The 24,758-nt window shown below is 44.2% G+C and overlaps 1 protein-coding gene across 1 annotated transcript in view; it reads right to left on the bottom strand.

Annotated features, from left to right (window-relative positions):
* LOC141051644 (C5a anaphylatoxin chemotactic receptor 1-like) overlaps window positions 1–19,390 on the bottom strand; it is a 28,227-nt gene extending 8,837 nt beyond the window's left edge. Inside the window, exon 1 of the mRNA XM_073548660.1 lies at window positions 19,222–19,390. Within this exon, the coding sequence (XP_073404761.1) occupies window positions 19,222–19,390 (169 nt within the window). The remainder of the gene's footprint in view (window positions 1–19,221) is intronic.
* Window positions 19,391–24,758: the final 5,368 nt, after the last annotated feature.

The following is a 24,758-nucleotide window of genomic DNA, read 5'->3' as shown; positions in this document are numbered from 1 at the left end:
CGAACAAATAATGATGTTGAAGGATGGCACCGTAGCCTTCAAGAATCATGTACTCTTTTCCCAAATATATACCGGTTCATTAACTGTCTGAAACATCAGCAAGAGCTCCACAGTTTAGAAATTATTCAGATAATAGCAGGAAATCCCACCACTGCAAGAAACAAAAAATACGCTGCAATTTCAGCAAGGGTTAAGCGTATTGTGCAAGATTTCAACAATAGAAGCTTAATAGATTATCTGAGAGGCATCGCCTACAGCTTTGAATTTTAGTTGATGGTCACATATTTAGCTGTAAAATAATTCAAACATTAACACCTGCAATTTTTCTTTTCTTTCCTCTTTTTCTCTAACTCTTCCCCCTCTCTACCTTTTATGTTTCTTGTTTAACAGTTTTAATTTTTACAGTTAAAGCGTAACTCTAAAAAAAACAAAAAAAACAAACAAGTTTTGCTATGTTATAGTACCTGTGGCACTGATCTTCTTTTCCAATGGCAACCCCCTTCCAGCAACTTTACTTCTGTGTGAGAAGTCCCATCCAAGTTCCAGCAGCAGGCTCCATGTGATGCAAGATTTCAGTGGCTACTAAGGAGGTAGTTTCACCTTAGTAGCAGAACTTGTGGACGGACTCTAGGGGGAGTGGCTACACAGGACGTGCAACTATCAGGCCTCTTTCAGACTAGCGGTTTTGCTGGCGATTATCGCAGTAGTTTAATAATATTTGATAATATTTTTCTGTCTGTTTGTAAAGTTACTTATCTAGAAAAGTCAAAGTTTTGGAATTAAAAAAATAGTAACTTGATCACATTTATACATCTTAGACCCAAAATAAGATTAGTGAGAAATGAACCTGCTGAAGTTCAGTTCGGGCAGTTCCGTCCCAAACACAAGAAAATCTAGGTTCGGGTTCAGCACCTCCAAACTATCATCTCCTATGAACTCAATGGGTATGGAGACTCAGAGGAGTGGAGAATCTGTCCACCACATCCTCATCACTGACCAGATAGTAAAAAGAAAATATACAGTTACTTACCCCTTTGCTGAGGTACCGGCAGACGCGGAGGGTCCTCTTCAGTCCTCTTCCATGCACTTCCACATTGTGTGAATATGTCATCGTACCCGAGGGAATACCTTTCAGAATTCCTAGCTAGGGATTCCCTTGGTCAAGAAGACCCTCCACACAGGTCGGGACCTCAGCAAAGGGGAGAGAAGCGATTTTTATTTTCTGATGAGCAAACTCCGAACATTGCCTGTTTGGGGTCAGTGTAGTTGAACCCGAGTAGGCAATGTTCGATACGAACCCTGAACTTTCCAGATCGGGTTTGCTCATCACTAGGTATAGTATGATATATAATGGATGACAAAAAGAAGCCATTAAGTGTAACACCACTAGTACATGACAGTAAAATGATGGTCACTTGTCTTAGATCAGGGGTGTCAAACTCATAATCACCAAGGGCCACACCAAGTTAATGGTTGTCCCCAAAGGGCCGTTTGTTACTGAAAGACCGGATGCACACAACAAAGTCCCATCCAGATCATGCATTTCTCTGCACAGAGCAGTGAATGCCCCTGTGTAAGGCATGTCACGGTGGATCAGCTCTTTACCATGCGCTGTCACATCTTCCCTGGATCTCACTGAAATCATGGAGAACTATGGCTGCAGCTTCCAGTCACTTGTCCTTGTCGTTGGTGCTGAAAGCTGCTGATAAACAGCTGGTTCAATGCAGAATCCAACTGGACCCTATTCTTGGCCTAATCTGAGGAATGGGCATCAATAGAAAAAGGGATCCTGAAGTGAGAATACCACTTTTATCTGCTGCTCCATTCTTTGGTATACTGGCAGAGTGTTCTGTGAGGGCTATTCCCAAAACCCCCCTTCTGAAGACCTGATAAAGAGGTTCTGTAGAAGCTGGTTAACCACCACCTTAGTTCAGCTAAGCCAATATCTCAGTTCTGCAGAGATGGTTGGTGGGATTAACCCTGTAGTCAGTCAACAGTCCCCCTGCTTCCATACATAGCCTGCATTAAAGGGGTATTCTCATGCCAAACAGCAAAATAAGGCAGCATGCTTTCAGCAATCAGGTTGCGGTAAGCATGATGCCGATCTTCCCCTCCTGGTACTTACCTAGAGGTCTTCTGCTCATCTTTGCCAGATCTCCTGACTGTGTGGGCTGGCGATCACCATGCTGGATCCAGAGGCCACCACGAGACCTCTCCTTCCCAGCGTCCTCTTCTTCTGCCTGATCTCATCGCGGCGCTGCGCATGCGCAGCAGTGTTTTGGTGACAGGCGAGGCATCCTGCCCCCTGGATTGACTGATGAATGGGGCAGGAGTGATGTCACGTCAGTGAGCAGCCAGGAGACATTCGGCCTCACTGCCGCGGCATTCATCATGCTTCATGAATCAGTGATCCAGGCAAGATGAAAAGACAGCCAGAAGCAGGAGAAGACATCACGGGGAACCGCTAGACTGCACTCCGGGACCCAAGGAGCTGCAGTTGCGACAGGTAAGTATGTCAGTTTTTTGTGCTCTAGGGTGATAATACTCCTTTAAGGCCAGCCAGTAGAGCTGCTGAAAAGGCAGCCACAAAAATCCCCAGCAATTGGGGTCCTGTAAATTTTATCCCCAGGTATGTTCAGCCCTAGATGTTGAGTTCCCTGCATGTTGACCCCAAAAGCTGAGGGTGAAACATCTGGGGTCAAAATGCTAGGGACAAACATCAGATGGTGACACATCCAGGGACAAAATGCTGTAGGTGAAACATCTGGGGGCAAACTGCTGGGGGCGAAACATCTGGGCGCGAAACATCCGGGGGCGAACTGCTGGGGGAAACATCCGTGGGCAAAAAATCCGGGGGCGAAACATCCGGGGTGAACTGCTGGGGGCGAAACATCCAGGGGCGAACCGCTGTGGGCGAAACAGGGGCGAACTGCCGGGGGCGAAACATCCGGGAGTGAACTTCCGAGGGCGAAACATCTGGGGGTGAACTGCTGGGGGCGAAACATCCGGGGGCGAACTGCTAGGGGATTGCTAGGGGCGATATGTGCAGGGGTGAAATGTGCAGGGCAAAACATCCTGTGGGCCAAATGCTGGGGACGAAATGTGCGGGGGCGAAATGTATCCGGGGCGAACTGCTGGGGGCGAAACATCCAAATCCCAACTACCAAAGCCTGAATAGTACATAAAATCTCAAGGTGCTCAGAGCAAAGTGTCCCCTTCAAAAAGCTGATTAGCGCCAAGAAGTAAACACCCATCGATCTAACATTGATCATTTTTAACCCCTTTCTGCCATTAGACGTACTATCCCGTCCATGTGCCCTGGGACTTAATTCCCAAGGACGGGATAGTACGTCTAATGCGATCAGCGGCGCCCACGTGGTGAGCGTTGCTGATCGCGGCCGGGTGTCAGCTGATTATCACAGCTGACACCCGGCACAATGTGTCAGGGGTGGTCACGGACCACCCCGACACGTTAACCCCTTGTACACCGCGATCAAACACGATCGCGGTGTACCGGGGGTTAATGGGAAGCATCGGCAGGGAGGGGGCTCCCTCCGTGCTTCCCTGAGCCCCCCACTGCAGCGCAATGTGCAGCGCTGCTGCGGGGGTCTGGTTTCCAAAGTGGAGTCACTTGTGGGGAGTTTCAATAGTTTAGGTACATCAGGGGCTCTCCAAACACACATGACACCCGCAGACCAATCCATCAAAGTCTGCATTCCAAAACGTCACTACTTCCCTTCCGAGCCCCGACGTGTGCCCATACAGTAGTTTTCTCCCACATATGAGGTATCAGTGTACTCAGGACAAATTGGACAACAACTTTTGGGGTCCAATTTCTCCTGTTACCCTTGGGAAAATAAAAAAATTGGAGACTAATTGATCATGTTTGTGGAAAGAATACGATTTTTTTATTTTCATGCCTGGGCATTATAAACTTCTGTGAAGCCCTTGGGGGTTCAAAGTGCTCACCACACATCTAGATAAGTTCCTTAGGGGGTCTAGTTTCCAAAATGGGGTCATTTGTGGGGGGTTTCCACTGTTTAGGTACATTAGGGGCTCTCCAAAGCATCATGACACCCGTAGACCATTCCATCAAAGTCTGCATTCCAAAACGTCACTACTTCCCTTCCGAGCCCCGACGTGTGCCCATACAGTAGTTTTATCCCACATATGAGGTATCAGCGTACTCAGGACAAATTGCACAACAATTTTCGGGGTCCAATTTCTCCTTGCACCCTTGGGAAAATGAAAAAATTGGTCACTAAATGATCATGTTTGTGGAAAAAATACGATTTTTTTATTTTCATGCCCGGGCGTTATAAACTTCTGTGAAGCACTGGGGGTTTCAAAGTGCTCACCACACATCTAGATAAGTTCCTTTGGGGGTATAGTTTCCAAAATGGTGTCATTTGTGGGGGGTTTCTACTGTTTTGGTACATCAGGGGCTTTCCAAACGCGACATGGTGTCCGATCTCAATTCCAGCCAAAAACGTCAAATGGCGCTGCTTCCCTTCCGAGCTCTGCCATGCGCCCAAATAGTGGTTTACCCCCACATGTGGGGTATCAGCACACTCAGGACAAATTGCACAATATCTTTTAGGGTCCTGTTACCCTTGGAAAAATAAGAATTGAGTGTGAAAAGATCATTTTTGAGGAAAAAATATGATTTTTTAATTGTACGGCTGTATGTTATAAACTTCTGTGAAGCCCTTGGGGGTTCAAAGTTCTCACCACACATCTAGATAAGTTCCTTGGGGGGTCTAGTTTCCAAAATGGTGTCATTTGTGGGGGATTTCCACTGTTTTGGTACATCAGGGGTTTTCCAATCGCAACATGGTGTCCGATCTCAATTCCAGCCAAAAACGTAAAATGGCGCTGCTTCCCTTCTGAGCTCTGTCATGCGCCCAAATAGTCATTTACACCCACATATGGGGTATCAGCGTACTCAGGACAAATTGCACAATAACTTTTAGGGACCTGTTACCCTTGGAAAAATAAAAATTGGGGGTGAAAAGATCATTTTTGTGGAAAAAATATGATTTTTTAATTGTACCGCTGTACGTTATAAACTTCTGTGAAGCCCTTGTGGGTTCAAAGTTCTCACTACATATCTAGATAAGTTCCTTGGGGGTCTAGTTTCCAAAATGGGGTCACTTGGCGGGGTTTCCACTGTTTAGGTACATCAGGGGCTCTCCAAACGCGACATGGCGTCCGATCTGAATTCCAGCCAATTTTGCATTGAAAAAGTCAAAGTCCTTCCCTGCTGAGGTCTGCCATGCGCCGAAACAGTGGTTCCCCCCACATATCAGGTATCAGCGTACTCAGAACAAATTGCACAATAACTTTTGCAGTCCAATTTCTCCTGTTACCCTTGGTAAAATAAAAAAATTGAACCTGAAGTATTTTTTTGTGAAAAAAAGTTAAATGTTCATTTTTTTTTTTAAATATTCAAAAAATTCCTGTGACGCACCTAAAGGGTTAATAAACTTCTTGAATGTGGTTTTGAGCACCTTAAGGGGTGCAGTTTTTAGAATGGTGTCACTTTTGGGTATTTTCTATCATATAGACCCCTCAAAGTGGCTTCAAATGTGATGTGGTCCGTAAAAATAAAATGGTGTTGCAAAAATGAGAAATCGCTGGTCAATTTTTAACCCTTATAACTTCCTAACAAAAAAATTTTGGTTTCAAAATTGTGCTGATGTAAAGTAAACATGTGGGAAATGTTACTTATCAAGTTTTTTGTGTGCCGTATCTCTGTGATTTAAGGGCATAAAAATTAAAATTTGGAAAATTGCGAAATTTTCAAAATTTTCACCAAATTTCCGTTTTTTTCACAAATAAACGCAAGTTATTTGAATGAAATTTTACCACTAACATGAAGTACAATATGTCACGAGAAAACAATGTCAGAATCACCGGGATCCATGGAAGCGTTTCAGAGTTATTACCTCATAAAGGGACAGTGGTCAGAATTGTAAAAATTGGCCTGGTCATTAACGTGCAAACCACCCTTGGGGCTTAAGGGGTTAAAGGGGCAGGAAAACCTTTCAAATTATAGTTTGGCTAGAGTTATTGCTTTTTATGAGGTATTTAAAGCAGGTTAACAGAGGTTTTTGACGTGGGGGAACTATGGATGGTAGCCTACAAGCTCTTCATAGGGCTTCCAACAACAGGTTTAGTGCAAGCCGCTCTGTCAAACATAACCCAGGAGTTTCCCTAGTCTTTACCCTTTAACTCCTGTACAGGTATGTGGACTTGCACAGAAGCCCCTAGATTGGGTCCATAAAGTAGCTTTTGGCCAGTGGAGTGGGCTGGCAGAGGATAGTTAGGAAGTTGTGTGAATACTAGGAGGTCAGGGACAGGAAGAAAGGCAGAAGGATAGTCTACACATGAGTTGAGGTCAGAAGTGTGAAAAAATTAAGGCTGGAATAGAGTTTAATATCTGTCACCTCACAAAAGTATGCTAGGAGTTTTAGAAGGTTGTACTGCTGTCCCATTGGCCACAACAGAGAGCTGATTACTCCTGACAAACAGCACAAACCCATACTGCCAGACTGAACTGTATTACAGGTCCCAGCCACCCTTGCATTTCTGACTGGACAGAGTTTGCGCTGTCCAGAGCTTCTGTTCCTGATGTCTCCTCTATCACCAGTGCCGCCAAAAGAATGAAGACTGCGGCACCTGGTGACAGAATAACACATCACAGGAGCAGGTCCAGGTGGTAGTGCTATAATCAAGCAACCCTTGCTAATAAATCACTGGTAAGATTACATGTAACATAGTAACAGTTTTTAAGGCTGAAGGAAGACCTTATGTCCATCTAGTTCAGCCTATTTTTAGTGCAGCTGTTCTGCATTGTTATCCTGGGGAAGGCAAAAAACCCACAGAGTAGAAGCCAATTTTCTCCATAGGGAAAATAATTCCTTCCCCTAAGCTGAGTCAACCATCTACCTATAATATTATGTTATTCGTAACCTTCTATACTGTTGCTCACAAGAAAAGCATCCATTCCTTTCTTAAATTCATTCAGTGAGTTGGCCATCACCACTTCCTCAGGAAGAGAATTCCAGAGCCTCATTCAAATGTCCATTCACGTAATACATTGACCTAATGTACCTGCCGAATGAGAGCATCTCCTACAGAACCACTCTCCAGTTTGGCACATACTGTAGAGACGAGGTTGGTTCTTTTATGTGATGCCAATGTAAGCCATAACACCCTGATATTAGACAACCCTTTTAAAACCAAGGACCGATACAATGAGAAGGAAAAGAAATTCTACTAGGGTATTTAGCCTTTTATCCTCAGCATGGACCTGCCAAGGGTATTCTCAACTCGATAAATGATGACAAATAGCTACCATATTCCATCATCACTGAAGGACCAGCCTTGGTGACCACTAATCTTGAGAGTGACGGGACATTGTTAGGATTTACCATCACTTAATTATCATTGGGATTCCAATCTTTTTGAGCCTCTTTGATCCTGAGAATGAAAGGCCCACGTTGCAGCTTCACAGTTGTTCCTTTGCATAGGAGCATTCCGAGCCGCCGCTGCAGTGCAGGTAATGAGGCCAGCTGCAGTTCCCTGCACATCTGGATGGCCAAAGCTCTGCTGTGCAGGGAAAAACTACAGGGAGGGATGGAGCACTGAAGTATCAGTGTGGCCCTTTCATTGAGGAATGGTCTGGAGGCCAGACGTTGGCCAACCGATGTCCTAGCGATGTGTCACAATTTACTACGATGGGTATTAAGTAGACAACATCCTGTTTTTTCTGCTGGACGATTGTGTCCGGTGGAAATGCCAGCATTGTAGAAGTCCAGAGTCAGTCCACTGTACAGTTACAAAAAATATTAATATTGTAAATTCTGCATTAAAATAGTTTTTCTTCTGAAACTGTTCATACTGGAGCAAAGCATTTTATCTCTAGTGATGAGTGCAGATAATTAGAACAATCTGGCTGCTATTATCTAGCTCTTATCTGCATCAAATTATCTGCATCCGGTTATTTTACTAAACTAAAATGGTAACTGATTGAATTGCTTGAAGAGAATGTGTCATCAAAAAATCATCTATTGTTTAATATGTGTAAATTAGAAATATTTTAATTTTTGCACTGATCACTAATACTGTTCTGTACTGATCATACTTCCTGTTCTGTACTGATCATACTTCCTGTTCTGTACAGGTGTCTTTTCAGCAGTCTCATCATGACATGAAGGATAACAATGAAAGGTGTGACACCTCTTATATACAGCAGATCACATATTATCCACTATCCACATTCAGTGATTACAACTCACCCCCTCCCCTTCCTGTAAAATGAGCTTTTTCCAGATTAGAACATGACCAGAATCATTTATATTCAAGGTAATAGGGTTAATGACAGAGGACAGAAAATTAGGAATTTAATATTATACCTAGTGTGAAAATTACAAAAATTTCAGATTTTATTTCAATAGATCCTAATATGAAAAATAAAACCCAACTTTAAAAAATAGATTTAAGCTAAAAACGTGATCTAAGCAAGTGGTCATTTTTTGGTGACACATTTACTTTAACTATAAAAATCACTTTTAATTCCCTGTTAAATGTAAATATTTCTATGTAAAAAAAAAAAAAAAAAAAAGACGCGGTCTGTCACCATTAGTGGGTAATCAGAAAAAATTATATTTTGGAGTACAGAGAAATGAATGACTGAGTCAGGAGCAAAGCATGTAAAATACATTACAACACTTTTGCCCCCGTGGCATACCTCACAACCGTTCCAGACCCAATGGGACATTCCCAGACTTGGGAAACAGTCCCAGAAAGTTGGTTGTATGTTCCTAATACAATGATGGAGCAGGTAGTCCTCCCTGATCCACCATTCAACTCAGTATCAGAACTGCCATTGTAGTAGCCATGGCCCTAAATTTCAGTGGGCTCGGGAGTAGAGCTGGTTCAGTAACAATGGCCCCTGAGTCCCTGCCACATACAGTAAGAATTCCACCTGAGAACCCCCACATACAGTAATAATTGGCCCTGCGTACACCCACATAAAGTAATAATAGCCCCTGAATACCCCCAGATATAGCAATAATGGCCCATGACTCCCTCACATACAGTAATAATGACTCCTAAGTCTCCACCACATACAGTAATAATGGCCCCTGACCCCCCACATACAGTAATAATGATCCCTGAGTACCCCCACATACTGTAATAGCCACTGAGTACTCCCACATGTAGCAATAATGGCCCCTGACTCCTCCACATACAGTAATAATGGCCCATGAGTACCATCACATACAGTAATAATGGCTCCTAAGTCCCCCTACATACAGTAATAATGGCCTGTTCGTACCACCATATACAGTAATAATGGCCCCTGAGTCCCCCCACATGCTGTAATAATAGCCCCTGAGTCCCCCGACATACTGTAATAACAGCCCCAGAGTCCCCATCACAGATCTCATCACCACTGCAGTCAGTCACGGAGCTCAACATCTTGTGCCATCTACATAAGTAGAGACACTGATTGGTAGCAGCGGCGATGTGAGTTGTCAACATGATTTCACCGCCGCAGCCAAAACACTAAATTAAAAGCAGCAGAGGAAAGTTGGCACTAGACCTGAGGAGGATGAATACTGTTTGATGTTGTTTTTACATGACTCTTGATGTTTGGGGACAACTTTTTTAAAATGTAAAAACCTCTTTAAGTTTAGTGTGATGGGGGCTCCGAAGCTAAGGGCGAAACAAGCACTGAGATCTGAGGTGAGGCGGGGTGCTCAGACGTTCTCTTCTGCCACTGTTTCCTTCAGGCCACCACAGTGGCAAACAAATGATCTGTGTAAGTGCCAGATATCGGACCCCACCAATGTGATGTTTACCCCCTTATAATTCATTCTGTTTAGCCAATAAAGATATTACTCCTAAAATTAGAGTATTTTTTACTTTTTTTCTATAAAAGTATTTACATCCACTTTTCTCGCTAACATGGCATCAAAATATACATTTTTAATTTATTTTTCTAGGCATATTGTACATCTTGTACCAACATGGGATTAGATTGTCTAACTTTATTACCAGCCTCTGAAGTCATTTGCCATACACACTTGCATCACCTCCGAGGTCACTTGCCTCGTCAGACTGCTCGTACAAAGGCTACAGCGGGGGATTAACAGTTGAGCAACATTTGTTTTTCTTTTCCTAACATTTAGTGAGATTAGTGCAACAGACAACCCAAAACTTTATGATCATCTTTATGCAGGAATAACAATTGCCTGTAGGAGGCGCTGGGTGTCCATTAGTTTACACATAGCTGTTTACAGTGTGTAATAAAGAAAGACATATACATTCAGCTGATTTAGTTGTGTATTGGGAAATATGCAAATTTTCTTTATTACGTGAAACAAACCCTTAGCTTACATATTAGCCAATGTCATTATTAGAAGCGCTCCCTCCGAGCTTTGACAACTGCAGGATTGGTGCAAACCATCCACTTGGCCCTCCACCAATCGCTGGAACAGGAGTTTTATGTCCCCAGATTACAAAGAGCAGTATTTCCAATATAGAGAGCATTCTGATGACGTTGGACCATATTTTAACCCCTTCACCCCCAAGGGTGGTTTGCACGTTCATGACCGGGCCAATTTTTACAATTCTGACCACTGTACCTTTATGAGGTCATAACTCTGGAACGCTTCCATGGATCCCGGTGATTCTGACATTGTTTTCTCGTGACATATTGAAATTCATGTTAGTGGTAAAATTTCATTCAAATAACTTGCGTTTATTTGTGAGAAAAACGGAAATTTGGCGAAAATTTTGAAAATTTCGCAATTTTCCAACTTTGAATTTTTATGCCCTTAAATCACAGAGATACGGCACACAATAAACTTGATAACTAACATTTCCCACATGTTTACTTTACATCAGCACAATTTTGGAACCAAAATTTATTTTTGTTAGGAAGTTATAAGGGTTAAAAGTTGACCAGCGATTTCTCATTTTTACAACACCATTTTATTTTTAGGACCACATCACATTTGAAGCCACTTTGAGGGGTCTATATGATAGAAAATACCCAAAAGTGACACCATTCTAAAAACTGCACCCCTTAAGGTGCTCAAAACCACATTCAAGACGTTTATTAACCCTTTAGGTGCGTCACAGGAATTTTTTGAATATTTAAAAAAAAATGAACATCTAACTTTTCACAAAAAAAATAATTCAGGTTCAATTTTTTTATTTTACCAAGGGTAACAGGAGAAATTGGACTGCAAAAGTTATTGTGCAATTTGTCCTGAGTACGCTGATAAATGATATGTGGGGGGGACGACTGTTTCGGCGCATGGCAGAGCTCAGAATGGAAGGAGCGCCGTTTGACTTTTTCAATGCAAAATTGGCTGGAATTCAGATCGGACGCCATGTCACGTTTGGAGAGTCCCTGATGTACGTAAACAGTGACCCCATTTTGGAAACTAGACCCCCCAAGGAACTTATCTAGATATGTGGTGAGAACTTTGAACCCACAAGGGCTTTACAGAAGTTTATAACATACAGCGGTACAATTAAAAAATCATATTTTTTCCACAAAAATGATCTTTTCACCCCAATTTTTATTTTCCCAAGGGTAACAGGACCCTAAAAGTTATTGTGCAATTTGTCCTGAGTATGCTGATACCCCATATGTGGGGATAAACCACTATTTGGGTGCATGGCAGAGCTCGGAAGGGAAGCAGCGCCATTTGACGTTTTTGGCTGGAATTGAGATCGGACACCATGTCGCGATTGGAAAACCCCTGATGTACCAAAACAGTAGAAACCCCCCACAAATGACACCATTTTGGAAACTAGACCCCCTAAGGAACTTATCTAGATGTGTGGTGAGAACTTTGAACCCCCAAGGGCTTCACAGAAGTTTATAACATAAAGCCGTACAATTAAAAAATCATATTTTTTCCACAAAAATGATCTTTTCACCCTCAATTCTTATTTTTCCAAGGGTAACAGGATCCTAAAAGTTATTGAGCAATTTGTCCTGAGTACGCTGATACCCCACATGTGGGGATAAACCACTATTTGGGCGCATGGCAGAGCTCGGAAGGGAAGCAGCGCCATTTGACGTTTTTGGCTGGAATTGAGATCGGACACCATGTCGCGATTGGAAAACCCCTGATGTACCTAAACAGTGGAAACCCCTCACAAATGACCCTATTTTGGAAACGAGACCCCCTAAGGAACTTATCTAGATGTGAGGTGAGCACTTTGAACCCCCAAGGGCTTCACAGAAGTTTATAATGCCAGGACATGAAAATAAAAAAAATCGTATTTTTTCCACAAACATGATCAATTAGTCCCCAATTTTTTTATTTTCCCAAGGGTAACAGGAGAAATTGAACCCCAAAAGTTGTTGTCGAATTTGTCCTGAGTACGCTGACACCCCATATGTGGGAGAAAACTACTGTATGGACACACGTCAGGGCTCGGAAGGGAAGTAGTGACGTTTTGGAATGCAGACTTTGATGGAATGGGCTGAGGGTGTCATGTTGCCTTTGGAGAGCCCCTAATGTACCTAAACAGTGGAAACCCCCACAAATGACCCCATTTTGGAAACGAGACCCCCTAAGGAGCTTATCTAGATGTGTGGTGAGCACTTTGAACCCCCAAGGGCTTCACAGAAGTTTATAATGCCCGGGCATGAAAATAAAAAAATCGTATTTTTTCCACAAACATGATCAATTAGTCCCCAATTTTTTTATTTTCCCAAAGGTAACAGGAGAAATTGAACCCCAAAAGTTGTTGTCCAATTTGTCCTGAGTATGCTGACGCCCCATATGTGGGAGAAAACTACTGTATGGACACACGTCGAGGCTCGGAAGGGAAGTAGTGATGTTTTGGAATGCAGGCTTTGAGGGAATGTTCTGCGGGTGTCATGTTGCCTTTGGAGAGCCCCTAATGTACCTAAACAGTGGAAACCCCCACAAATGACCCCATTTTGGAAACGAGACCCCCTAAGGAGCTTATCTAGATGTGTGGTGAGCACTTTGAACCCCCAAGGGCTTCACAGAAGTTTATAATGCCCGGGCATGAAAATAAAAAAATCGTATTTTTTCCACAAACATGATCAATTAGTCCCCAATTTTTTTATTTTCCCAAGGGTAACAGGAGAAATTGAACCCCAAAAGTTGTTGTCCAATTTGTCCTGAGTACGCTGATGCCCCATATGTGGGACAAAACTACTGTATGGACACACGTCGGGGCTCGGAAGGGAAGCAGTGACGTTTTGGAATGCAGACTTTGATGGAATGGTCTGCGGGTGTCATGTGCGTTTGGAGAGCCCCTGATGTACCTAAACTATTGAAACTCCCCACAAATGACCCCATTTTGGACACTAGACCCCCCACGGAACTTATCTAGATGTGTGGTGAGCACTTTGAACCCCCAAGTGCTTCACAGAAGTTTATAACGCTCGGATGTGAAAATAAAAAAATAATTTTTTTCCACAAAACTGATATTTTTGCCCCCAATTTTTTATTTTCCTAAGGGTAACAGGAGAAATTGGACCCCAAAAATTGTTTTGCAATTTGTCCTGAGTAGGCTGATACCCTACAGGTGGGGGTAAAACACTGTTTGGGCGCATGGTCGAGCTTGGAAGGGAAGGAGCACCATTTGACTTTTTCAACTCAGAATTGGCTGGAATTGAGATCAGACGCCATGTTGCATTTGGAGAGCCCCTGATGTGCCCAAACAGTGGAAACCCCCAATTCTAACTCCGACCCGAACCCCAACAGACCCCTAACCATAATCTCAGCCCTAACCCTAACCCTAGCCCTAACCCTAGCCCTAACCCTAACCCTAGCCCTAACCCTAGCCCTAACCCTAACCCTAGCCCTAACCCTACCCTTAACCCTAATGGAAAAATGGAAATAAATACATTTTTTTATTTTATTATTTTTCCCTAACTAAGGGGGTGATAACGGGGGGTTTGATTTACTATTTATGGCGGTTTTTATATTTGGCAGCTGTCGCACGCTAAAAGACGCTTTTTATTGTAAAAATAGTTTTTGCATCACCACATATTGAGAGCTATAATTTTTCCGTATTTTGACCCACCGAGTCATGTGAGGTCTTATTTTTCGCGGGACGAGTTGAGGTTTTTATTGGTACGATCTTCGGGCACGTGACATTTTTTGATCGCTTTTTATTCCGATTTTTGGGACACAGAATGAACAAAAACCAGCGTTTCATTAATTTCTTTTGGGGGGGTGCGTTTACACCGTTCCGCGTACGGTAAAATTGATAAAGCGGTTTTATTCTTCGGGTCAGTATGGTTACAGCGATACCTCATTTAGGTCATTTTTTTATGTTTTGTCGGTTTTATGCAATGAAAACTATTTTATATAAAAAATAATTATTTTTGCATCGCTTTATTTTGCGAGCTATAACTTTTTTATTTTTTCGCTGATGATGCTGTTTGGTGGCTCATTTTTTGCGGGACAAGATGACATTTTCAGCGGTACCATGGATATTTATATGCGTCTTTTTGATCGCGCGTTATTACACTTTTTGTTTGGCGGTATGATAATAAATCATTATTTTTTGCTTCGTTTTTTATTTTTATTTTTTAAGGGGTTCGCTAAAGGGGTTAACTAATGTGACAGTTTTATAGGGCGGGTCGTTACGGACGCGGCGATACCTAATATGTGTACCTTTATTGTTGTTTTTTTTATTTCCAAAAAATTGATTTATTTGGGGGAATATTTTTTTTTTCTAATTTATTTGGTGATTTTTTTAAAAATTATTTTAACACTTTTTTTTATTTTTTTTTAACTTTATTAAATAGTCCCAGGTGGGACATCACTGTCCTGTGACAGATCGCTGATCTGTCACATCACAGATCACTGTGACAGATCAGCGATCTATCACAGGCAGTGCAGAAGGCTTCCTCATGCCTGCGCTTTGCAGGCACTGAGGAAGCCAGCTTCCTGCAGGCCCCCGAAGGCCCCCGTCGCCATCTTGGATTCGGTGGCCTGCAGGAAAGGAGCCCCCCGCAGCAGCGCTGCACATTGCGCTGCCGTGGGGGGCTCAGGGAAGCACGGAAGGAGCCCCCTCCCTGCCGATGCTTCCCTTTAACCCCCGGTACACCGCGATCATGTTTGATCGCGGTGTGCAAGGGGTTAACGTGTCGGGGGCGGTCCGTGACCGCCCCTGACACATTGTGCCGGGTGATAGCTGTGATAATCAGCTGACACCCGACCGCAATCAGCGGCGCTCACCACGTGGGCACCGCTGATTGTGGTAGACGTACTATCCCGTACATGGGCATAGGGGCCCGGGTCCCATGGACGGGATAGTACGTCGGATGTCAGGAAGGGGTTAAAATGGAGTAAGCAAGAATTTATATGGGGATGTCAATGGGAAAGAAAAATAAAATAGCTCCAACGGAAAGAAATTAATGGCGGATATTCAATATACAGGACATTCTACTGGCCGGTGTACAATGTAGAGAACATTTTCATTATGTAGCTAACAATGAAAAACTGCAACCACACACAGCCCACATTCAAAGATGCATAAAATTAGAGAAAAATAAAAATTAAATAAAAAAAGGGGAGAAGCCAGCGCTGCTTATGGTCAGAACGCAATACATAAAGTGCATATGCACATATTGATTTCCAACTCTATTTCAAAATGAGACATTTAGCAAAAAATTGATCAATTATTTGAGCCACTCCGCCATGCCAAGGCATTTTCATATGGGGCAGTCCTACTCTTCGTTTTTTATATTTGCTGTGCCATTATGGCCTCCTAAATGTATTAAATGCAGCGCTGGCTTCACCCCTTTTTTTACTTGATATTGGTTTGTGGCTGACCACCACTGTTGCCGTGCGTGCTGGGTTATGTTTGCCGTTCTTTCTGTGTTCATTGTGATTGATCTAAGCTGCTGTGCACACACACAGCAGCCCTGCCCTGCCCCAGGCTCTATTTGATTGTGCACATGTGTCTGGGCCTGTATCACCCTTCATCTGTGGTGCTGGTCAGACAGTGTGGAGGTTAGAACTGAAATGGCTATGTCCGGACCAGGTCAACCTTTATCTGTGCTCACCTTTTATGGCTCCATGGGAGTGATTCAGAAACGCTTCAGATACAGTTTGCATTTAATGTGGTCTTGCTTTTAATACATTTAGGAGGCCGTAATGGCACAGCGAATATAAAAAACGTAGAGTAGGACTGCCCCATATGAGAATTTGTTGCTAAATGTCTTATTTTGAAATACAGTTGGAAATCAATATGTACATATGCACTTTATGTATTGCGTTCTGACCATAAGCAGCGCTGGCTTCTCCCCTTTTTTTATTAAAAATAAAGATTAGTCCATCCTACGTGGAGCCAATTTACTACACTATCGCTATCCCACCCAAAAGGACTGTCCTGTCACTCCCACAGATAAGGTGAATATTTTCCGTAATTTAAAAATATCATTAATATCACTTACCCTTCGTCTGTACCAAATTGGGCCAAGTGGCACTGTCTATGGTGTTCTGCACTCAGTGATCATCTATAGCTCTGCCGCAGTTTCGAATTCTTAATGCTTCTTCCTGCTCTCCTCTGTAATATAATACAGATCTTCTTAACTGCAGTATCCATAACCATGTATCACCCCCCCTAATTAATCCTGGCCTGCATCCTAATGGCACATTTAAAGGCAAGTTCCATCTTCATGGAGATTACTACTAATTCACAGAAGACTTCTCCACTTCTGCTTTTGCAAACCACAAAAGTACCAGTGTCTTGGTATTAGCACTGCCTTATCTTTATGCTTGAATTTCCTGCCAAGTAAAATAATATAGTAATATAGTAGTAATATAGTAAGATACCTATCTTATGCATCTTTAACTCCTTAATAACCAAGCCTGTTTGGTCCATAAGGACCTATCTTTACTACATTATTTTGGTTATTACCATGTTCCAAGAGCCATCACCTTATTATGAGAGCTCGTTTCTTTGCAGGATGATTTTATTAGTCCCAATGTGGAATCCATACATGTTTAATTCTGGTTTTCTGGGAGGCTATAATCTTCAAGATGTACAGGAGAAACAATTATAGTGCAAAAATGTGCACAATCATTTTTCTAAATCATTTTCATTACTGACTGTGCAATAACAGCCAGGGCAGTGGAGTCGGTAAAGCTAAACCTCTGACTCCAACTCCGACTCCTCAATTTCAATGACACCGACTCCACGACTCTGACTCCCTCATACATGACTCATGTTTAAGTTTAAGTGATAAATTTACTGTAGGAAAATATTATCATAAGGCTTTCAATCATTATTTTGATACATACAATAGTCAAATCATTTAGATAGAACATAAAATATATTTATTGGAACACAACGTTAGAACCAAAAATTTTTGCATATTTACAATTTATTATGCACTATGCAGTAAGTGAAAAAAACTGAATAACATTTGTGCAGTCTATGAATTTGTTCTGAGAAATAGTATCGCCTCCATCAGATCCTCCTTCATAGACGGCCTCAAATCTGACCTAATTATTTTAAGGCTAGAGAACAACCTCTCTACAATAACTTGGGTTGGTCGCAAAGCAGTAACCACATGGGCAACATCTGGAGCAATTTCAGGGCATTAAGAAATTGCCTCGTGCACAGTCAGTTTTGATGAACGACTGAATTCGTCTACTTCTTTGAGAGCAAGTGAAAAATTTTGCTGAAATATGGTCAATCTGTTTTCTATGGGAGTGGAATCTTTTTCCCTGCAGCAATGCTTTGCTTGCTGTAACGCCAAGGAGAGGCGAGCTTCCAAGAGTGGACCCTCTGGATCGTGGTACCAAACCTCCCCTGGGCGAGCTAACCAGGCGGAACCAACCCCTATGCAGGGATTGTTAGGGGCAGGCTCAGGGGATTCAAATACCATGAATGCCGGAACAAAGGGCGGCTTAAAGGAATGAGGTAAACAAGCACCAAAAATACTAAGAATGGAAGGAACAGAGTGGACAGTGGAAGGGAAACAAACAGGGAGCAGAGGAAGTAGGACAGGAGGGAGGCTGATGCTAGGGACAGGATCCAAAGAAGATAGGAACTAGGGAACGGAGCAGGAAAAGGAGACCACCAGGAGCGGACAGAGGAGACTGGGGCTGTAGGAGACACAAAGGAAGAAAAATTAATGACCACAGGGTAGACAAAGGCACGGAAGAGAACATGAGAGAGAGCCTAAGTACTGGTACAAGGAAATACACAGTAATCGGGCACCTCCACTAAGGGAGGGCAGCCTGATATACCTGGCGCATATGCTCCATTGGCCCTGCGGTGCTTCCGGGTCAAGGCAAACAGCTGCAAAATGAATTGAGTGTGCGCAAGGCCAGGACCTAAGGCCCATGCGCGAAGCAGGAAGTCTCACAGTCGTGCACAAGGCTGACGGCGCAGAGGGAGCGTGCCGAAAGCGCCGATGATCAGCACGCTGGGATGCAGGCACAAGAGGATGAGTAGTGGGGGACCGCACGGACACAGCACTCACCGTAGGGGACCGGACGACCACGGCACATGCAGTCGGGGACCGCGCAGCCACAGCTGTAGCAGTACCCCCTTCCATACATCCCCCTTTCCTGTGATCATACAGAAACCTTTTAACGATACAGGGTGCATCAATATTCTCCCGTGGCTCCCTGGAGCTCTCCTCAGGACCCAAACCCCTCCAATCAATCAAAAAGAATGTTCTCCTAATTTTCTTCATGGCCAGTATGTCCCTAACCTCAAAGACATTGTTGGTACTAACCAATTGAGGGGTAGGGCCAGATGCTGAATGGAACCGACTAAGTATTACAGGTTTAAGGAGAGAGACATGGAAGACATTGGGAATACGAAGTGAGGCAGGCAGCTTCAATTTATAGGCTACATCATTGATGCATCCAAGAATCTCAAAAGGACCAATGTAACGAGGACCCAGTTTGCAGGAGAGAATCTTCAGTCTGATATATTTGGAAGAGAGCCAAACCTTATCGCCAGGTAAGTAAGGTGGAGAGTCCAAACGCCTCATCAGCATGTCTCTTCATCTGATCTCTGGTGTTTTCGAGCGCTTCTTTGGTCTCTTTCCAAATTTTGGAAAACTCCATAAATAGTCAGCTGCGGGCACACCAGAAGCTGATGATACTGGAAGAGGAATACCTGGATGTTGCCCAAAGACAGTGAAAAACAGAGAGTTGGTTGAAGACTTACTGGAGTGGTTGTTATAAGCAAATTGTGCCCAGGGAAGGAGGCCGACCCAGTCATCTTGATGAGCGTTGGAAAAATGACGCAGGTTGGATGTTAACAACCGGTTAATTCGCTCTACTTGACCGTTAGTCTGAGGATGGTACGCAGAGGAGAAATCCAAAGATACATCCATGAGTTTGCAAAGAGCTCTCCAGAACCCGGGATGTAAACTGGACTACTTGGTCAGACATGTTATGTCGTGGAAATCCATGGATTCTGAAGATGTGGTGAATAAACACTTTTGCTAACTCAGGAGCCAAAGGCAACTTAGGTAGGGGAACAAAGTGAGCCATTTTACAGAAACGGTCCACGACCACCAAATTAACTGTACAACGAGAGGAACGAGGGAAGTTGGTGATAATGTCCATGGCTATATGTTGCCAGGGAGCCAATGAAACAGGCAGAGGAAGCAATAGGTCCGAGGGTAAGCATCTTGGGACCTTGGCCTTGGCACAGGAAGGACAGGAGGCAGAGAATTCCTCAACATCTTGGCACAGAGAAGGCCACCAGTAGTATCGTGAGATAAGGGCGAAGGTCTTAACTCCGGCATGACCGGCGATTTTAGAGGAATGTCCCCAATGTAATGTTCCTCTTCTGTCAGCCTCAGACACCAAAGTCTTGTAACAAAGTTCAAAGGAGCCACGGTGATGATCTTGCTAGGATCAATAATGTGCGCCGCCGCTTCTACCGCATCAGAAGGCTTAAGTGATCTTAAAGGGAACCTATCACCCCCGAAGGCGTTTTTCAGTTAAAGAGCCACCTTCAGCAACACTAAGGCTGCATTCTGTGAAGGTGGCTCTTCTTTTTCTGACCCCTAGTAACTCTGAAATATCAACATTTAAAAATAGCTCCTCATACCTGTAATGTGTCCCATACAGTTAAGTCCATATATATTTGGACAGAGACAACATTTTTCTAATTTTGGTTCTAGACATTACCACAATGAATTTTAAACAAAACAATTCAGATGCAGTTGAAGTTCAGACTTTCAGCTTTCATTTGAGGGTATCCACATTAAAATTGGATGAAGGGTTTAGGAGTTTCAGCTCCTTAACATGTGCCACCGTGTTTTTAAAGGGACCAAAAGTAATTGGACAATTGACTCCAAGGTTATTTCATGGACAGATGTGGGCAATCCCTTCATTATGTCATTCTCAATTAAGCAGATAAAAGGCCTGGAGTTGATTTGAGTCGTGGTGCTTGCATTTTGCTGTGAAGGAAACATTCGGTCAAAGGAGCTCTCCATGCAGGTGAAACAAGCCATCCTTAAGCTGCACAAACAGAAAAAACCCATCCGAGAAATTGCTACAACATTAGAAGTGGCAAAATCTACAGTTTGGTACATCCTGAGAAAGAAAGAAAGCACTGGTGAACTCATCAATGCAAAAAGACCTGGGTGCCCACGGAAGACAACAGTAGTGGATGATCGTAGAATAATCTCCATGGTGAAGAGAAACCCCTTCACAACAGCCAACCAAGTGAACAACACTCTCCAGGAGGTAGGCGTATCAATATTCAAATCTACCATAAAGAGAAGACTGCATGAAAGTAAATACAGAGGGTTCACTGCACAGTGCAAGCCACTCATAAGCATCAAGAATAAAAAGGCTAGACTGGACTTTGCTAAAAAAAATCTAAAAAAGCCAGCACAGTTCAGGAAGAACATTCTTTGGACTGATGAAACCAAGATCAACCTCTACCAGAATGATGGAAAGAGAAAAGTATGGAGAAGGCGTGGTACAGCTCATGATCCAAAGCATACTACATCATCTGTAAAACACGGCCAAGGCAGTGTGATGGTTTGGACATGCATGGCTGCCAGTGGCACTGGGTCACTAGTATTTATGGATGATGTGACACAGGACAGAAGCAGCCGAAGGAATTCTGAGGTATTCAGAGCCATACTGTGTGCTCAGATCCCGTCAAATGCAGCCAAACTGATTGGTCGTCGTTTCATACTACAGATGGACAATGACCCAAAACATAAAGCCAAAGCAACCCAGGAGTTTATTAAAGCAAAGAAGTGGAATATTCTTGAATGGCCAAGTCAGTCACCTGATCTCAACCCAACTGAGCATGCATTTCACTTGTTAAAGACTAAACTTCAGACACAAAGGCCCACAAGCAAACAGCAACTGAAAACCACCACAGTGAAGGACTGGCAGAGCATCAAAAAGGAGGAAACACAGCGTCTGGTGATGTCCATGAGTTCAACACTTCAGGCAGTCATTGCCAACAAAGGGTTTTCAACCAAGTAAAAGAAATGAACATTTTATTTACAATTATTTAATCTGTCCAATTACTTTTGTTCCCTTTAAAAACAGGATGGCACATGTTAAGGAGCTGAAACTCCTAAACCCTTCATCCAATTTGAATGTAGATACCCTCAAATGAAAGCTGAAAGTCTGAACTTCAACTGCATCTGAATTGTTTTATTTAGAATTCATTGTGGTAATGTCTAGAACCAAAATTACTAAAAAGTTTTCTCTGTCCAAATATGTATGGACCTAACTGTAGGTATGGTGTGTCCCCCTGTATCAGCCGCCTACCATCCGTCCATCATGCCTGTCCTGTGTCTCCGGCGCCGCCCACCATCTGTCCATCATGATGCCCCTGTGCGTCGCTGCATCCTCCTGTTTTGAATGCCGGCACCTGCGCTGTGATAAGAGTTCTCGGGCATGCGCAGTGCGTGCTGCCCGAGAACTGACATCAGGCTATTGCGCCTGCGTGTTGTGGAGGCCCCAGATCCCGCCCCACAGTGTGCTGTGATGTATTCATACACCTAGGAAGGCCTCTCTTACCTAGCCTAGGTGGAAGAGTTTCCTGGCCTCTCTGGACAGGATCGGAGTAAGTGTGAAGCCACACCACAATAGAAGCACAAGCCCTGTGCAAGTCTCTCCTTTCAACGTAGCTCCACCACCTTGAGCTGATCCACCTGCATTGTAACGTATTCAGGCATCTATTTTAAGAAACGCAAAGTGTCTCTTTGTAACATCCCTGCTGGCATCACTGCATGGTTTCCCATGCTCCCATGCTGTGAGTTCTGTCCTCTGCCTGCTCCATGCTGTAAACCTCCTGTCCTTGCTTGCTGCATATTTCCTGGCTGTATGCTTAAGGTGGCAGTGCCTGCACTTCCTGAGGCTTATAGAGACAGTGTGCACATTCCTAATGTGTCCCCAGTCTATTGCCAAGAGGTACCGGTTAAGGCATCTCCACCAATAGGAAGATGCCTGGGCAACAAACTCTGTCAGTCTGTACTTTGCTACTGAGTTGCCAGGTCCTGTCCTGTTTTCCGCCTCCCTGGGGGCTGCATACCCAGGCCTGTTTCTGTGCTCTTAGTGTTTTGTTTCTGTCTTCCTGGGAGCTGCATACCCAGTTCTGAATCCTTGTCCTGAACCTGGATTGTGTCCTTCCTTGTCTGTATTAAGTCTGTTTCTTGTACCTGTTCGTATTCTTGCCCGTTTCCTTCCCTACTTAGCTGTGTGTAAACTTGTGTCTACTCCTTCTGCCCTGTGCTCCACTCCCTGTGGCTCTGCTCTCCAGTCTGTGTCCTGCAGCTCTGCTATCCAATCCACACCCTGCAGCTGTGCTCTCCGCTCCGTGCCCTGCGGCTCTACTATAATCTCCACTTCAATGCCCTGCTGCTCTGCTCTCCACTCCACTCCCTGCAGTTCTGCTCTCTGCTCCGTGCCCTGCTGCTCTGCTCTTCGCTCCGTGCCCTGTGGCTCTGCTCTCCGTGCCATGCGGCTCTGCTCTCCGTGCCACACCCTGCGGCTTCACTCTGCTCTCCGCTCCACATCTTGCGGTTATGCTCTGCTCCCGTTCCGCATCTTGTGGTTTTTCTCTGCTCCCGTTCCACACCTTGCCATTCTGCTTTGCTCCCGTTCGGCACCTTGTGGTTCTGCTCTGCTCCAGTCCCACGCTTTGCGGTTCTTCGTGCTTTTACTCTGAACTGGTTCCTAACAGTTCCTGTCCCTCCAGTCTGAACTGGTTCCTACCTTCTCCCTTATCCTACTTGTACCTGTCTGTGTCCCTACACTATCCGTAACTGTTCCGGTCCCTCCAGTCTGATCCATGCCCGCCTGCCCATAGGTCATTCAGAGCCGAGAACTCTACTCCCCATTCTGGTCTGGAAACCCAGCGTGGTGCTTCGTTTGGAACAACCAAATCGTGATAGGTGTCTGGTCCCCATATGTCAATCTCAGTCGGCAATGTCGTCATCTTCTCCACCTGGTCTGCTAGTCATTGAGTCATGGTGTGCTGAAGTCACCAAAGAGAATGGAATGGTGACAATTTCTCCTCACATCGCCAATGATTGTACCAATGATCTGATTCCAGGATCATCCCTGCCTCTAAGATGTCTTTCTCTGGATAACGGGCAGAAGATGGATCCTGTGAGGGTGCCTTCAGTTTCCATGTGGTCGGTTGATGAAGATGTCAAAACAGAAGCTTTCAAGTCTCTGCTTTCCACCAACCAGGAGGAAGAGGTCCAGATTGTTGTATCTTCTGTGATGGGAGCTGACCTTGTCGAGCAGAGAGATTTGGCATTCCGGGATTCCTGATATCACGCCTGACTCATTCTTCCCTAAGGAGGTCTTGATGGACTAGACGGTGCCTGGTCCTGAGGAAAGTCGAGCTATACTCCTTCAACAGACGATCCTGGTTGGCTTGAGGAAGAGGGGGCGTAAGGGTGGGTACTGTATCAACCCTGCTGGCATCACTGCATGACTTCCCATCTCCAATCTTACTCACCATTCCAGGCCATGCTGTGAGTTCTGTCCTCTGCCTGTCCCATGCTGTGAACCTCATGTCCTTCCTTGCTGCATACTTCATGGCTGTATGCTTAGGGGCGGTGGTGCCTGCACTTCCTGAGTCTTATACAGACAGTGTGCACAATCCTAATGTGTCCCCAGCCTGTTGCCTAGGGCAGTGTTCCCCAACTCCGGTCCTCAAGAGCCACCAACAGGTCATGTTTTCAGGATTTCCTCAGTATTGCACAGGTGTTTGAATTCTTGCCTGTCCAGGTGATGAAATTATCACCTATGCAATACTAAGGAAATCCTGAAAACATGACCTGTTGGTTGAGGACCGGAGTTGGAGAACACTGGCCTAGAGGTACCGGGTACTTAAGGCATCTCCACCAATAGGAAGATGCTTGAGCAACAAGTTCTGTCAGTCTTTACTTTGCTACTGAGTTGCCAGGCCCTGTCCTGTCTCCCGCCTCACTAGGGGCTGCATACTTAGGCCTATTTCTATGCTCTATGTGTCCTGTTTTCCACCTTACTGGGGGTTGCATACCCAGGCCCATTTCTGAGCTCTTAGTGTTTTGTTTCTGCCTTCCTGGTGGCTGCATACCCAGGCCCGAATTCTTCATCCTGAACCTGTTCCCGTGGCCGTCCTTGTCTGTACTAAATCTGTTTCTTGTACCTGTTCGTATCCTTGCCCGATTCCTTCCCTGCTCAGCTGTGTGTAGCCTTGTGTCTACTCCTTCTGCCCTGCTC

Source organism: Dendrobates tinctorius, unplaced genomic scaffold (genome assembly GCF_039654945.1).
Source record: "Dendrobates tinctorius isolate UK_male_01 unplaced genomic scaffold, ASM3965494v1 ptg000158l, whole genome shotgun sequence".
Taxonomy (NCBI): domain Eukaryota; kingdom Metazoa; phylum Chordata; class Amphibia; order Anura; family Dendrobatidae; genus Dendrobates; species Dendrobates tinctorius.
Note: the sequence above shows the minus strand (reverse complement) of the source record. Positions and strands in the feature narration are given on the sequence as shown.